A 16174-nucleotide genomic window follows, 5' to 3' on the forward strand; every position below is an offset into this window, starting at 1 on the left:
AACACACGTGACGTAAAGAGACTTCCTCTCTAGATACTCTTCAATACCTGGCCAGGGTACTCCTGGGTCCTAGTGCCCCCCGATGTTACACTATATGTCATGCACATGTATTTTATATGTTAATAAAATTGCATTTATCTTTAGTCCTAATTCTGTTTGATGTCACAAAGAAGGGTGTATCCGAAAGCTGCCTACAACATTTGTAACATGTGATGAAAAAGTAAACAAATAATTAACTGTATTAGACACTTGTTAATGATGAATAGGCTTCACTTTAGATTGGCCCCCACGATAGCATCTGCAAATGATTTATAGATGTTTTATGAATGTCTTAACAAATCATTTGTTGAACATGAAAAATAAATGGAGATATATAGTCGTTTTTTCATATCCATTTTTCAAAACATCTACAAATGTGTTACTACACATTGTTATGTACTAGAGGCTGGTCACTCCTGTGTCACCAGGGCATGCAGGTGAGGGCTGCCAATTAGCCAATTAGTGCTGATTGGTTACCTGCTGGGAGCTGTAAAGACAGACCCAGGAACACACATGCAGAGTCGGTGCCTAGAGAAAGAGCTGTCAGGTTCTTACAGTCCTTGTCCGTTGGGTTACCAGTACATTAGTTTATAGTTATATTAGTAGTTCCTTGGTTTAGTAGCATTTTTGAGTTAGAGCACAGGGTTTTGGTGTTGGTTACACGTAGGTTGCGTACCCATGAGCCAGGGTCGTAACAGTTGGGCGCTCATCCGGGATCTTTTACCCCTAGAACTTTGTTTGGTGTTTTTTTTTTGTGTTGCACGGGGTGTCATCGTATTATGGTTTGGGTGGTGTTCGTTACATATGGTGTAACGTGGGGGCTGAGCCATTTCATCAAACAGGTGAGTATGCCGTATTTGTTTGTAATTTGATGTGACTACTTATGCTGTTAAAATATATAGTTTAGTAGGCACCACATGTAGATAGGGACATTTTTTTCTGGTTGTTGGTTAGCGTCCGGTGCACCACGTACTCCTGGGGCGGTCAATGAAATGATTGGTATATGATCTTTGACTGGTAGCAGGTGTGGTTGAAGAAAGTTAGGTCTACAGGGCATTAGTTTAAGGGTAGGTAGATTAGGGCGGCCAGTAAACACAGGTAGTGTGGTAGGGCTTGATTTAGTGTTTCTTAGCATAGACATGTGGTGGGCCGGTTTTTTTTCTGCAGTTTAGACGTAGAAGCATATGTAGTCATATCAAGTTAGAAGGCGCACCTGTTTGGAATTGTTTGTTGGATTTATTTTGTTTGTTTAAGTGTTTGGTGAGCATACCTGGTAGCACCTAACACCCTGAGTGTATGACACGTCTATTTGGGGTGGGTGTGGTTTTTTTTATGTTTTTTTTTGCGTCCTTGAAATGTGCGCTCCGTAGCACACATTGCCACTGCGTCCCTTTATGATTATTATTAGTGGCTTTGGCATTCTGTATGGTTCTTCAGTGGTTCGTTGTGGTTCTTTAGTCGTTCTTCAGTGGTTCTTTAGTGTTTCTTTGGTGGCTCTTTAGGTGGATTGTGTGTGTGCTTTTGTGTGAAAAGATGGCTTCCGTTAGGGATTTTGTGGATCACCCTTCACATGACATGTTGGAGAGGTTTTCAAAAGAACAGCTTCTCGAGCTTGCTGTGCACTACAAGGTCGAGCTTACTCCCAGTGAGAAACGTTTGAAACCATCTGCCTTGGGTGCTTTGAGGGTTTTGCTCATTAGGGAACAGGTGCTTGAGGAGAGGGTGGAGGAGCCTCCTTCGTCTGGCGCATCTCCGCTATTACCTGGTGTAGAGGGTGACTGGAGGATAAGGGAGTTGGAGTTTAAGGAAAGGCAGCTAGAGCGAGAGCGTGAGGAGAGGAGAGAGGAGCGTGAGCTTAAGGAGAGAGAAAGGAGAGAGGAGCGTGAGATTAAAGAGCGGAAAGAGGAGTGGGAGCTTAAGGAGAGACAAATGTTGCTAGTGCACGAGCGTGCGCAGAAGGAGCTTGAGTATAAGCATGCTGCCTTACAGGCGGGTGCTCTGCATCCAGAGTCACGTTCCGGTTTTGATGTAGGCAGGAATATTAGGATGGTGCCACCATTTTTTGAGAAAGACGTGGAAAGATATTTTCCCCTTTTTGAACGGGTGGCAACCACATTGAAGTGGCCTGATACCGCCTGGACACTGCTGCTGCAATGTGTTTTGGTTGGTAGGGCACAAGAAGCCTACACTGCTCTGTCCCTTGAACAAAGCGCTGATTATGAGCTGGTTAAAGCTTCCATTTTGAGGGCTTATGAGTTGGTCCCTGAGGCCTATCGTCAGCGTTTTAGAGGTTATCGTAGGTCCGAGGGGCAGTCTTATGTTGAGTTTGGAAGGGAGAAGGAGAACCTGTTTGACAGGTGGTGCACTTCTCAGAAGGCAGAGTCAAGAGAGCAGCTTAGGCAGTTGATTCTCCTAGAGGAATTTAAAAGATGTGTTCCTGATACCGTTTCCACACATCTAAATGAGCGTGGGGTATCGAAGATAGTGGGGTATCGAAGCCGCTGTCTTCGCCGATGAGTTTGTGTTGACACACAAGTCCGTGTTTTTGGAGGACTACCGTGTTGAGTCCGGGGATAGGCGTCCTGTTCAGGGGGGCCGTTTCCCAAAACCTGTGTCTGCTGGTCAGTTAACTTCACCTCCTAGGCGGGGTGGTTCTGCTGGTGCATTCCCAGAAGGGATTATCTGTTTTTACTGTAAAGAACCTGGTCATATCGTTGCTGGATGCCCGGTGCTTGAGCAGAAAAATGTCAGAACCGTGGCTCTGGTAGAAACCATATGCAGGACGCCTATGCCAACGTTAGATGGGGATGGGGAAAGTATCAAACGTGTGGACAAAGAGCTCGAGGGTTCCTCAAGGTTTATGATGAATGGATTTGTTTCCCTGACTAATGCACTAGAGTCCAAACAGGCTATAACAATTTGGAGAGATACCGGTGCTTTTCAGTCCCTCGTTCTGGAGGGGGTTTTGCCGTTTTCAGAAAATTCTTCTTTGCATTCCGATGTCGTTGTTCGGGGCTTTGGGGGTGGATTTGTGGATGCACCTTTGCATGACGTCACGCTCAATTCTCCCTTAGTATCAGGCAATGTTGTTGTGGGGGTATGTTCTCACATTCCCATAAAGGGGGTGTCCTTCATTCTAGGGAATGATTTGGCTGGTGACAAAGTGTTGGCTACTCCGGTTGTAACTCCCATTCCTGTGGTTTCTGAGGTCTCTAATGAGCTGGCACAGAAACATCCAGGAGTGTTTCCTGTGTGTGCTGTGGCACGAGAAATGTCAAAGGACAAAAGTGATGTTGTTGATACTTCGACTTGGGACATTACACTTAGTGACACATTCTTTGTTGAATTAAAAGGTGTACCTGTTGAGAATTTTGGAAAGCACACTGTGGATGTACTTCTGCATAATGATTCTCTTGATTGTGGTTTTGTGTTAGGCCCGGTGGTGAAACCAGAGTTGACAGGAGTGCCGGAGAAGCATGTGACAGGAGATGATATGGCAGCGCAGTGTCTCAAGGTCTTCCCAGCCTGTACGGTGGCTGAGGCCACGAACGAATTGGAGGAGGAGTGTGGGAGGGATGTTATGAGAGGTGCTGTTTTTTCCTGTGACACCGTTCTAGTTGGAGGGGCTACTAAGCTTGACTTAGGCTGCCAGCCTTCCCACAATAGCTCTATTGTCCCTAATGTTTCACTTGTGGGCAGGGATGGTCCCAGTATGTCAGTTGATGATTCTGACATTGATCCACATGTCCACACTGATTCTCTGCCATGCACTAGGTGTGATGGTCAACCTAGTTACCTGTGTCCTGTGGAGCAGGAGCCGCCTTCGCGACCTGGTCTGTTGAGTGGCAGCCATTTTGATTTTGATCAGGACAAAGTTATTTTGGGTGACGCCATTTTAGATGGTGTTCCAGACGTTATTGTGACTGTCGTACTGCCAGGTTCCCGGTACACTGAGGCTGTACCTGAGGCGGTACAGCCTACTCTGGATGTTCACGGTGTGCAGTATCCTGAACTGCCAGTGCCAGGTGGGATGGATATGGGTGCGGTGGTGGTATCAGTGATTTATGGTTTTGTTGTGCTGTGTTCTGTTCTGTTAAGCGCAGTTCTCAGGTTGATTTTGGTTTGCAGTATAATTCTGACAGATCGGTATCGGTGGTCGTGTTCGACAGGGGCCGACCCGGTTCTTGCCTTGAACCATTTTTATGTTTACGTTGGATCCTCCAGTTTACCCCTTGTTGTGTATACAGACCATAACCCTTTGGTTTTTCTTCGCAGCATGGTGAATTCGAACCATCGTTTGATGCGATGGAGTTTGTTCCTCCAGGCGTATAACTTGGATATTCGCCACATTCGTGGGAGGGACAACGTGCTAGCAGACTCCCTCTCACGATCATAGTACCGGTGTTTGTGGTACCCGTTATCGCTGTTGTGGTAGAGGCCCTGACACCTAAGGGGTCACAGTTGTTTTTGTTTTGTTTATGGGTTGTTGTGTAGTGGTTGCCTCTTGGGCAACCAGTTTGGTGGGGGAGGTGTTATGTACTAGAGGCTGGTCACTCCTGTGTCACCAGGGCATGCAGGTGAGGGCTGCCAATTAGCCAATTAGTGCTGATTGGTTACCTGCTGGGAGCTGTAAAGACAGACCCAGGAACACACATGCAGAGTCGGTGCCTAGAGAAAGAGCTGTCAGGTTCTTACAGTCCTTGTCCGTTGGGTTACCAGTACATTAGTTTATAGTTATATTAGTAGTTCCTTGGTTTAGTAGCATTTTTGAGTTAGAGCACAGGGTTTTGGTGTTGGTTACACGTAGGTTGCGTACCCATGAGCCAGGGTCGTAACACACATTAAACAACATTATTTAATGATGAACAAATCAAGTACAAACAATGTTGATAATGAGTTATAAATAATGTAGAACTAATCTGTAAATGTTATACAAATATAGTTATAAATTATTTAATAATCATTTATGAATGTATATAAATGGTTTGTTCATGATTAGTTCATTATCCACTAATGCGTTATAAATGTATTATAACAGGGTGTTATTATAAAGTGCTACCCACCTTTCATACAGGGGATTGCAGTTCAAAGTGCTTTACATCAGTAAGATGTAAATAATAATAAAGTAATAATAATACATTATTTATTTATTAAATATGATACACATCAGGAATGGGGCGTGACCAACAGTGAGTGCAGATACCAACCACCAGGGTAAATAACTCCAGAATGACAGTTGGGTTCCTAAGACAGAACCCTGAACGTTACACACAGACAGTGGAGCTGTTTGCAGATAGCGAGCATTTTGACTTGTTGCATGGTGGCGATGTCTCGCAGATAATACAACTACAAGTATAATTATATAATATATATATTTTATTTTAAAAAAATATTATAATTATATATAATAAAAAAAAATTAAACCAAAAACGATCGGTATCGGCAGTATATCGGCCGATATGGCTCATAGACAATCTGTGATCTATCGGTGGCAAAAAACGTGATCGGGGCATCCCTAGTACTTACCGAAACACGTCAGTACTACCGAGTATCGATTCACGTGAGATCCAGGGCCCTCATTCATCAATAGTGTGCGTAGAACATTTCTATTTCCACACGTAAGCACGGAATGTAGAACTAGTGTACGCACAGGGAAGTCGGGATTCATCACACGGTGCGTACGCAGGCTCTATGCCCCTCCGTGTTGATGAATACCACTTTGTTCTACCGTCAATGCTCGTGCATGATTATCCATATATGGTCATGAAAATGAGGAAACACCCCCCATGGGATGTGAAATAATGGACTGACCCGAGCGGAACCCTGAGAAACTCCACGAAGATTGTTCACTGCTGTCGAACCAAGAAGACACTATCGCGTATTATGGGATAAATAATAAAAGGCGGACTTGTAAACGGTGATGTCAGATATCAACGGCTCCCTAAGACCATTGCTGCAATTCTGCCTGGACAGCTCAGAATACTAATAAAGACCGTTCGTTGACCACTGTTTGGCGTTGGTTGTGTGTCATTATAACCGTGCTGTAATATGAATGCCTTTATTAGTTGTGTTCGATTGACTATATGATTTTTAGAGGCATCTATTTTGTTGTCGGCTAATAAAGACCGCGCTGGAATATGACTGCCTTTTCCCGTGTTGTTTGATTGATACCCAGGGATTAAAGTTCTCCTCAATTCTATTCCAAATTGCGATGGATCTCCCGTAAATTTTCTACCTGCTGCATATGATTTCTAGAGGCATACTACAATCTATTTTGATGTCAGTATTGGGTAGCCTATATAAACAATAATAGAGAGCATATACAAGAACAATGAATCTCACTGCATGTATGATGTAGGCATGCCTTTCAATACATGAACTTGAATTCCATCATGTTTGTGTGCGGGACTCACAAGGCTGTTGTCACAATGGGTGGTACCGGCACAGTAATAATTACAGTCCACACAATATCACGATCCATGCCATAGCCTATGTTCTATTAGGACATGATCTGTGACGACAAATGTTCTAGAATGTTTGATTAAGATATCATACTCTGACAGCATGCCTATGAGCAACAAAAACGCGAACTTGAATCCCATCATATACATAGTCTGTCCACTACCATCTGCATGGTGTCATTGCAATGCGTTTTCTATTCTTTCTTATACAGTAAAAAGGGGGAAGAACACTATATTCATATGACTTATTCTGCTTACAGCTTCGAAATTCCACTTGTTTCGTTTAACGTAAAGCCTTTTAAATATAATCAAAACGTTCCCGTGTTTCGGCGGTCTGTGCGCAAAATAATAACGAGTTGAGCTTTATGATTTATGATGAATTGAAAATGGGGGACCCTGATGTAAACAAGACGAAAGTTGGTCTGCATCCCCAATTAACAATTGTATGTACTGAGCTGTACTGTACTGTACCCATTCTGCAATCTGTTAATAAACTTTTCAATCAATCAATCAATCAAGCTACGCGGAGCGCAGTCAGTCAGTAGCCTACACCCCGTATATTCCGATAACGCTATATAAACCATGCTGCATTCATTCTGAGAGAAAGATCTATTATTCCAAATGCTATTTATAGGGTTTTGACCATAATTACACTACTGTTGCTATTTTACAATGAACTATAATGAACTACGGTTCGTACAGAACATGCCAGTGTTATTATGCACAGAAGCTCATTTCCTTGTTGTAATAATATATTCTACCACTGGGCGTCAGGTAAGTGTGGTCTGACCTGTGCGTAGATGTAAGCACGGAGTCAAGTTCAAATCGAAATTGATGAATCCCACTCTTTGCTTAGAAATGATCGTACGCACAGGGTAAGCACAGATCTGTGCGTAGAACACGTTGATGAATGAGGGCCCAGGTATTGTCGGTAATGAGAAATAAATAACAAAAGACCGGTGACGTCACGTTTTGTTTACCGCAAAACGAAACCGCACGTTAACGTCAACGGCACAATACATATTTTCAAACTCTCTTTGGGTGTTTGCAATTCATGGGGAGTGTATGTCTCTGATATCTTGGTACAGTGGGTCATAAAATCAGGTGATGGGCAGTGGGCAGGTTGTTAGAAAGTGTAGCTCATTTTCCACCTCTGCTCTTGAAACACTACTATCTCCAAAGAGTCCAAACTTCCATTCCTCTCGAAACTTTATTTTGTTATCTGCTCGCGCTGCCGCAGTGGGTTTTCTTTTTAGCGGTCGGCTTACTCCTTCCATAGTTTCACATATTTGTAACTTATTTAATGTTATTAAGATAACGTTAGCTAGTCGTCGGACATAACGTTAGCTCCCTAACGTTAGCAAGCGCAGTCAGGAGGACAGAAGAGTAGCGGATGTGATGTCAGTAAACATGCCACAGGCTGTAAGACCAAACACACCGCGGCAGAGCGGGTCTTCTCCAAAGACACAGTGAGTGTGGAGCGAAAAGCACTGCTAGAATACTCAATCAGCAGCAGAGTAGTTCATTGCTGCTAGATTGTTTGTTTGTTTAATCAGTTGTAAAATACTTTCATTTATTTGTTATTTAAATATATAGATGTGTATTTGACTATTTTTTGATCAGCAGAATAGTTCATTGCTGCTAGAGTGGTTTGTTTACCCTTGTTTTATACTTTTTGTAAAATACAATACCTTTATTTATTTTGTATTTAAATATATCTGTGTACCTTTTTTAGTTAATTTGTTAAACATGTTTTTAAATAAACATAACATTTATTTAAAGATCTGTGTGTGACTGTGTATATATATATATATATATATATATATAGTTCTAAATAAATAATAATAACTATTTGTATAGCACCTTTCATACAGGGGATTGCAGTTCAAAGTGCTTTACATCAGTAAGATGTAAATAATAATAAAGTAATAATAATACATTTTTTTTTTTTTTTTTTTTAAGTAGAAAAATGCTATTTTTTATCTAGATTAATCTAGATTAATTACAGAAAATTGTGAGATTAATTAGTTAATTCTTTTTAATCTATTGACAGCACTAATTTATACTCTTTTGATATTTGTATTGGTTTTTTTAAAAGATTTTTCACATACAGTTACTTACATTACAAAACACACATTGGGACAGAAGGGGGGGGGGGGGTTCCTCCAGTTCATCTATGCCGTCATGCCAGCAAAAACAGATCAAAAAGAAAAACAAGCAAAAAAAGGAAATCTAACCCAGACAGGCACTGCACAGTACTGCACTTGCATCGAGCCCATTCACATGTAGGCATACATATATATACATATATTATTTTTTTCTATCCAAAGTCTGTCCATACAATGGGGCATTGGGCCTTTAGAAGGATTTATTTATTTATTAAATATGATGTTTTAAATTTTTTTACAACTGAGGTAGGTAGATTACATTTTTAGAGACAAAAGTACCGAAAAAAGTACCGTTGGTATCGATTCACAGGTACCCGTACCGGTACTGAGAGCAGCTGAAAGGAAGTATAGAAAGTCACACCTCACTGCTGACATCGACACATATCACAACCTCTTGTTAACATTCTCCAAAACCATCACTAATGCCAAAGCTTCTTTCTTCCACCATAGGATCGAGGCCTCTGCCAAGAATCTTCGCAAACTGCATGCTACCATGTCCTCCCTCCTCACTCCCCCCCACCCCCCCCCCCTCCCTCATCTTTCTCTGCCGAAGACTTTGCGATCTTCTTTGAGGAAAAAGTGGAGAACATCTTTTTTTATGGCTTTTGCCTCTTCATAGTTCTCTAACGTTAGTCTTTTTTTCCTCAACGCTCAATTCTATAAACACTTGACCGATACCCATCAATGCACAGCGCTCTAGCATGTTCTGACTGTGAACACCTAAAGCTGAGGCTCAGACCGACCGACCGTTTTAGATTTTTGGCTCATTTTCCCTTATGTTAGAATTTTTTTTATGTAAAAATAATGGTTGCAGATATAGAGGGGGGCGCCAAAACTAAACAGAGAAAAAAACGTTTATGTAAATGCAGGTAGGTAGCTGATGTGATGAGATGCTTCCACCTGCAGAACCACGTCTCCAGCAGGGTGAGGACAGCCGCAGGCTGAGGATACCGCAGGCTGAGGACACTCGCTTCCATTGGCTGATTTGGGTCACGTGACCGTCCCACCCAATGGCTGAATTGGAGTGTTGCACTGCGGGCATTGGCTGATTTGGGTCACGTGATTTGGAGCGGCGGAAAGGAACCAAAAAATAATAATAATAAACACTGAACAGACGTAGACAAAATGGGGGCATCTTTGGACACCCCTGCGGCTTGTCCTTTGTGTAGTTATGCATATCGGGACCCGATCACGTTGAAGTGCAAGCATCGTTTCTGCAAGTTTCTGGAGTGACTTCGCGACCGGTCCGTTTTATTGTCCCGAGTGGCGGTGCAACACCTCGTACAAGATTGATTGATTGATTGATTGATTGATTGATTGATTGATTGAAAAGTTTATTAACAGATTGCAGAATGGGTACAGTACAGTACAGCTCAATACATACAATTGTTAAGAGGATGCAGACCTGAGAAAGACTGATGAATGAATTGAAAATGGGGGACCCTGTAAACAAGACGAAAGTATTTCTCTGGGCTGCATCCCCTTAACAATTGTGTATTGAGCTGTACTGTACTGTACCCATTGATTGATTAATTGAAAAGTTTTATAACAGATTGCAGAATGGGTACAGTACAGTACAGCTCAACAATACACAGACCAGAGAAAGACTTTCGTCTTGTTTACATCAGGGTCCCCCATTTTCAATTCATCATAACATATATGACATACACGACATACAGATAGACAGTACTGCTACATCTATACATTTATGACATACCAGATTTGCAAATACAGTACTGTTTGTGCTACAAAAAGTGTCCAGAAAAAGAGTGTATATACATACATACTTCCTTAACTGTCTCAGGTGGTAGAGTCGCTGCTTCACCTTCTTTACGACTGAGTCTAATAATAATAATAATCAATAATTAATCAATCAATCAATCAATCAATCCGGGCCTGTGACGTCACTGTACCCATTCTGCAATCTGTTAATAAAGTTTTCAATCAATCAATCAATCAATCAATCAATCAATCAATCAATCAATCAATCCAGGCATGTGACGTCACTGTACCCATTCTGCAATCTGTTAATAAAGTTTTCAATCAATCAATCAATCAATCAATCAATCCCGGCCTGTGACGTCACTGTACCCATTCTGCAATCTGTTAATAAAGTTTTCAATCAATCAATCAATCAATCAATCAATCAATCAATCAATCAAACAATCAATCAATCAATCGGTCACTGTACCCATTCTACAATCTGTTAATAAAGTTTTCAATCAATCAATCAGGGCCTGTGGCGGTCACGTGTACCCATTCTGCAATCTGTTAATAAAGTTTTCAATCAATCAATCAATCAATCAATCCCGCAGTGCAACGTGACCCAAATCAGCCAATGCCCGCAGTGCAACACTCCAATTCAGCCATTGGGTGGGAAGGTCACGTGACCCAAATCAGCCAATGGAAGCGAGCGTCCTCAGCCTGCGGTATCCTCAGCCTGCTGGAGACGTGGTTCTGCAGGTGGATAGTATTGGATGTGATGGACTTGTGGAACTGAGAGAAGTTCTGAAAGTTAGCAGCGAGCGTTAGGAGTAACGCGATTGGGCGTTGAGAGAAGCGTCAGTGGCCAATCAGGCCGCGTAAACCGAACGCGGAAGGACAACTGCCTTGGGGAAAGTATTCACGCCCACACTGTTGACGGAAGGGTTGTCTCTCGTTCTAGCGACTAGCGGTGCGCGCGGTTCTCAAACCAGGAGGGCAGACGTGACAGCAGCTCCAGCAGGAGCACCATGGGTTTTCTGTATTATATTCTACCGATTCTCAAGATCTACCTGGTTGGTTTGAAGGTGCTGATATGTCAGCTGTTCAGCAAACCCTTCACGTTACCAGGTTGGTTCATACAGGTATTTTCACCGTAGGTAAAACTACGTGCGTATCCAAATTCATTAATAGTGTGTAAATGATAGTGGTAGCGACCGACTCATCCATAGTACAGTTAAATTGCCGTTTTAAAAAGTCGCTAGTGATCTGTTACTGTCGATCATATCTATCTTAAAGCCAGTTGAAGACAGCAACACAGACTGATTAAACCTGTGTTTATGTTTCCACTCACTTTGAGGGGAGTTAGAACTGCGCACATAGTACGCAATTTGCGCAGCATAAGTTGGCGTGGGCTGTTTGATTAACCGGCAGGGCTCACATTGATTGATTGATTGAAAACTTTATTAACAGATTGCAGAATGTGTACAATACAGTACAGCTCAATACACACAATTGTTAAGGGGATGCAGACCAGAGAAAGACTTTCGTCTTGTTTACATCAGGGTCCCCCATTTCAATTCATCAGGACATATATGACATACATGACATACAGATAGTCAGTACTGCTACATCTATACATTTATGACATACCAGATTTGCAAATACAGTACTGTTTGTGATACAGAAGGAGTCAAGAAAAGGGAGTATATACATTTGACGTAGAAACTGTACATTGGAGGAGGTTGGGTGGGGGGGGGGTTGGGTACGTTGGGATATTGACAACCATACTGGGTAATTTACATTGGAGGTGGTTGGGGGGGGGGGGGGGGCACACTGTATAAACAAGCAAAACTGTACATTATGGGGGGGGGGGGGGGGGGGCACACTGTACAAACAAACAAAATTGTACATTGGACTATTGACAAAACCATACTAGGTAAATGAGTATGACTGTACATTGGAGGGGGTTGGGTTAGGATATTTACAGGGGCCAGTGTTGAATTGCAGTCTCCCGTAGGTGTCCCTTGAGAGAGGTTTTGAAAGTGGGTAGTGATCCACATTCCTTTACAGCTTTGGGTAGGGCGTTCCACATTGATGTGGCATAATTGCGAAACGTGTTTAGTCCCTTATTTGAGCCGAATCTGGGTTTAACATGATTTGTGGAGCTCCCTCTGGTGTTGTGATCGTGGTATTCACTGACCTTTGGGAAGTATTTTGACATGTACATGGGTACCTTGGTCGTGTAGTGTATCTTGTAGACCAGGCCCATTGCAAGTTGCTGTACTCTGTCGTCTACTCTAAGCCATCCTAGGTTGTCAAAGTGGGCAGGGGTGAGGTGGGTTCTAGGAGTAAGGTCAAGCAGTAGTCTGACCAGTTTGTTTTGAGATGTTTGTAATTTTGTTTTTAGCGCCTTTGAGGTGCTTTGGTACCATGAGGTGCAAGCATAGTCGTAGTACCCCTGAATGAGTGCTCCTGCCAGAGTCTTCAGGGTATTCTTGTTTACCAGAGAGGAGATCCGGTACAAGAATCGAGTTCGTTGGTTGATTTTTTTTATTACATTGGATGCCATTTTGTCACAGGAGAGATTAGCCTCTAGGATGGAACCCAGGTAGGTAATTTCATCTTTCCTTGTTACAATATTGTCACCCACTGTAACTGAGAAGCCGTCGGTCTTGCTGAGTTTGTTATTTGAACCGAAGAGAATGGACTCTGTTTTGCCCATGTGTAATGATAGTTTGTTATCAGCGAGCCATATGCAGATTCTGCCTAGTTCCGAGCTGAGGGTTTTTTCAACCTGTAACTTGTTCTTGTCAGAGACCAGCAGGGCTGAGTCGTCCGCAAACAGGAACAAGTTGCAGTCACAAGCTGACGACATGTAATTTGCATAAATTAGGAACAGTAGCGGTCCTAGTATGCTTCCTTGTGGAACACCACAGCTCACTGTGAGGGGGGGGGGATAGGGTACTGTTTACCTCCACCATCTGTTCCCTCCCCTCAAGGTAGGATTGCATCCAGCTCACTGATAGGCTATCAAAACCAATTGCTTTTAGCTTGTCAATCAGAATGGAGTGATTGACCGTGTCAAAGGCCTTTTGTAGGTCCAGCATGACCATAGCTGTACATGTACTAGATATAGGCTACTCAGTTTCTGAGTAGCTTTGTAACAGATTTGTAAACAAGAGATGGTTGACTTTAATTTAATAATTGGAAGTCTAAAAGATTGGCCTTTATCTATATGAATAACAAGGATAATACTAATAACAATACATTAACGTTAGGCTTATAGCACTTTTCTAAATGGTGCCTTACACAAAAAAAGACTAAACATTAGAAGCAGGTCATAAAATCAAAAGCTGAACTATATATTAATAAGCTATTATGTATATCTGGTCTCTGACAAGAACAAGTTACAGGTTGAAAAAACCCTCAGCTCAGAACTCTGCACCTGGCTCGCTGATAACAAACTATCATTACACCTGGGTAAAACAGAGTCCATTCTCTTTGGATCAAATAACAAACTCAGCAAGGCCAACGGCTTCTCAGTTACAGTGGGTGACAATATTGTCACAAGGAAAGATGAAATTACATACCTAGGTTCCATCCTAGAGGCAAATATTTCCTGTGACAAAATGGCATCCAATGTAATAAAAAAAAGTCAGCCAACAAACCAGATCTCCTCTCTGGTAAACAAGAATACCCTGAAGACTGGCAGGAGCACTCATTCAAGGGTACTACGACTATGCTTGCACCTCATGGTACCAAAGCACCTCAAAGGCGCTAAAAACAAGATTACAAACATCACAAAACAAACTGGTCAGACTACTGCTTGTACTTACTCCTAGAACCCACCTCACCCCTGCCCACTTTGACAACCTAGGATGGCTTAGAGAGTAGACGACAGAGTACAGCAACTTGCAATGGGCCTGGTCTACAAGATACTAGTGTTGTCAAAAATATCGAAGTATCGATACATATTGATACTGAATATTTAAAACGGCTTCGATACTCATTTCCCGAAGTACCGATACTTTCTGCAGTATCGGTCAGCGTTTCCGTTAGCCGGTAATTACCGGTATTTGTCCGGCAAAATCTCTTGAAGTCCGACATATTTAATTTCTCCGGTCTTAATGTCCGGTGAAAATAATTCCCTGAGTCTAAGCACAATTTGATTATTTGAATTGTATTAAAATAGGCTAAAATTAAATAGCCTATGCGATGAACGAAACGATCATTACATTTGTTTCCTCGTTGCTTCTAATAATGACAACGACGTTGTCAGCGAGAGCTTTAAAAACGTAGGTCTCGGTTCGCTTCATCGGACCAAACGCGAACCAAATATAGGAAGTGATTATTATTACCACTGCTCGCAGCACTCACTGCAAAACAAGCACACTGCATCTAATCTCTCTATCTATCTATCTATCTCTCTATCTATCTATCTATCTATCTATCTATCTATCTATCTATCTATCTATCTATCTATCTATCTATGTCTGTGCATCTTGGGAAGAAGGAAGAAAAAACGCGGCTTATTATTATTACCGAGGCGCGCGGCTTATTATATTATTAAAACGGCTACTTGTGGGCACTCATAAAAACACCGTGGTCTACAAGTTGTTTAGCGAGAGGATGGTGGTAATAATGTGCTTCAATAGAACAATGGATCAATGCCATGTCAAAACTCGGCTCCGCTGATCTGGGCTCCGCAGTACACACACAGACACACACACACGCGCGCGCGCACACACAGAATCGCAGCCACACACACATTTCCACTGTCCAATAGACAAGCGCCCTTTTCGACCGCGTGACATTGAGGTGGAGAGAGTAGTCACGCAAACCACGATAATGTTGCCGTGTCTCTGCTTTCTCAGTTCTTCGCTTGATATAATTAATACAAATGTCCAATATAACGGAATTCGTTAGCTCATAAAAATGTGATTATAACAGACTGCTGTTTAGTGTCGGACCGACTGCCACATACGCGGTCTATTTTATTTCAAGTCAGCAGCAGCACGGAGTATCGAGGGACTTATTTTATTTGGAATATATTAATGACTGTATACGCAAAAGTAGCCTAGTTTTAAGTAATAATATTATAAATCTACATGCCTTGAGGATGACATGAGCCTGCCTATCAATTGTTTTAAAGCTCAATAAACTATGACCGGAATTAATCTCATTTGTCCGGTAGTTGAAATCTTGCAGGTCACGGAGACCGGCAACAATTTTTTCTAACGGAAACCCTGGTATCGGTACCAGCTGGCTTGCTCCCGCAAGTTGTTGACAGACAGACGCGCTGCCAGAGCCTTGCCCTTCCGCCGCCTCCTCCTCCTCGCTCAGAGCAACAGACACAAGCTGATGCAGCCTCCTCCCCCTCACAGCCGGGCAGCGCAGCCCTGTCTTCAGTTTGTAAACAACGCTATTATTAGCTAACGTTAGCTGTCGTTCCTCCGTTAGCTTAATGCTAGCTAACTGGCCACCTATTACTTCATGGAAACGGAGTAACGTCAAGCCGAGCCCACTACACCAGTACACGCATGAACTCGACACAACTACCCCGTTTCCAACGTTAGGTCGAGCGGAGCCGGAGCCCATCCTACACCAGTACACGCATGAACTCGACACAACTACCCCGTTTCCAACGTTAGGTCGAGCGGAGCCGGAGCCCATCCTACACCAGTACACGCATGAACTCGACACAACTACCCCGTTTCCAACGTTAGGTCGAGCGGAGCCGGAGCCCATCCTACACCAGTACACGCATGAACTCGACACAACATTACCCCGCCTCCATGAAGT

At 42.7% G+C, this 16174-nt stretch overlaps 1 protein-coding gene across 2 annotated transcripts in view; it reads left to right on the forward strand.

The window, feature by feature from the left end:
* Positions 1–16174, forward strand: part of LOC311225644 (polyprenol dehydrogenase) — a 220029-nt gene that overhangs the window by 118288 nt on the left and 85567 nt on the right. Inside the window, exon 1 of one of the 2 annotated variants that reach the window (XM_084311027.1) lies at positions 11361–11500. The exons of the other annotated variant lie outside the window; for it this stretch is intronic. Coding sequence (XP_084167153.1) covers positions 11401–11500 — 100 coding nt within the window. The 5' untranslated portion in view covers positions 11361–11400. Of the gene's footprint in view, positions 1–11360; positions 11501–16174 lie in introns of those variants that run through there. 2 annotated transcript variants of the gene reach the window in all.

The sequence above is a fragment of the Notolepis coatsorum genome, assembly GCF_963971535.1.
Source record: "Notolepis coatsorum genome assembly, chromosome: 3".
Taxonomy (NCBI): domain Eukaryota; kingdom Metazoa; phylum Chordata; class Actinopteri; order Aulopiformes; family Paralepididae; genus Notolepis; species Notolepis coatsorum.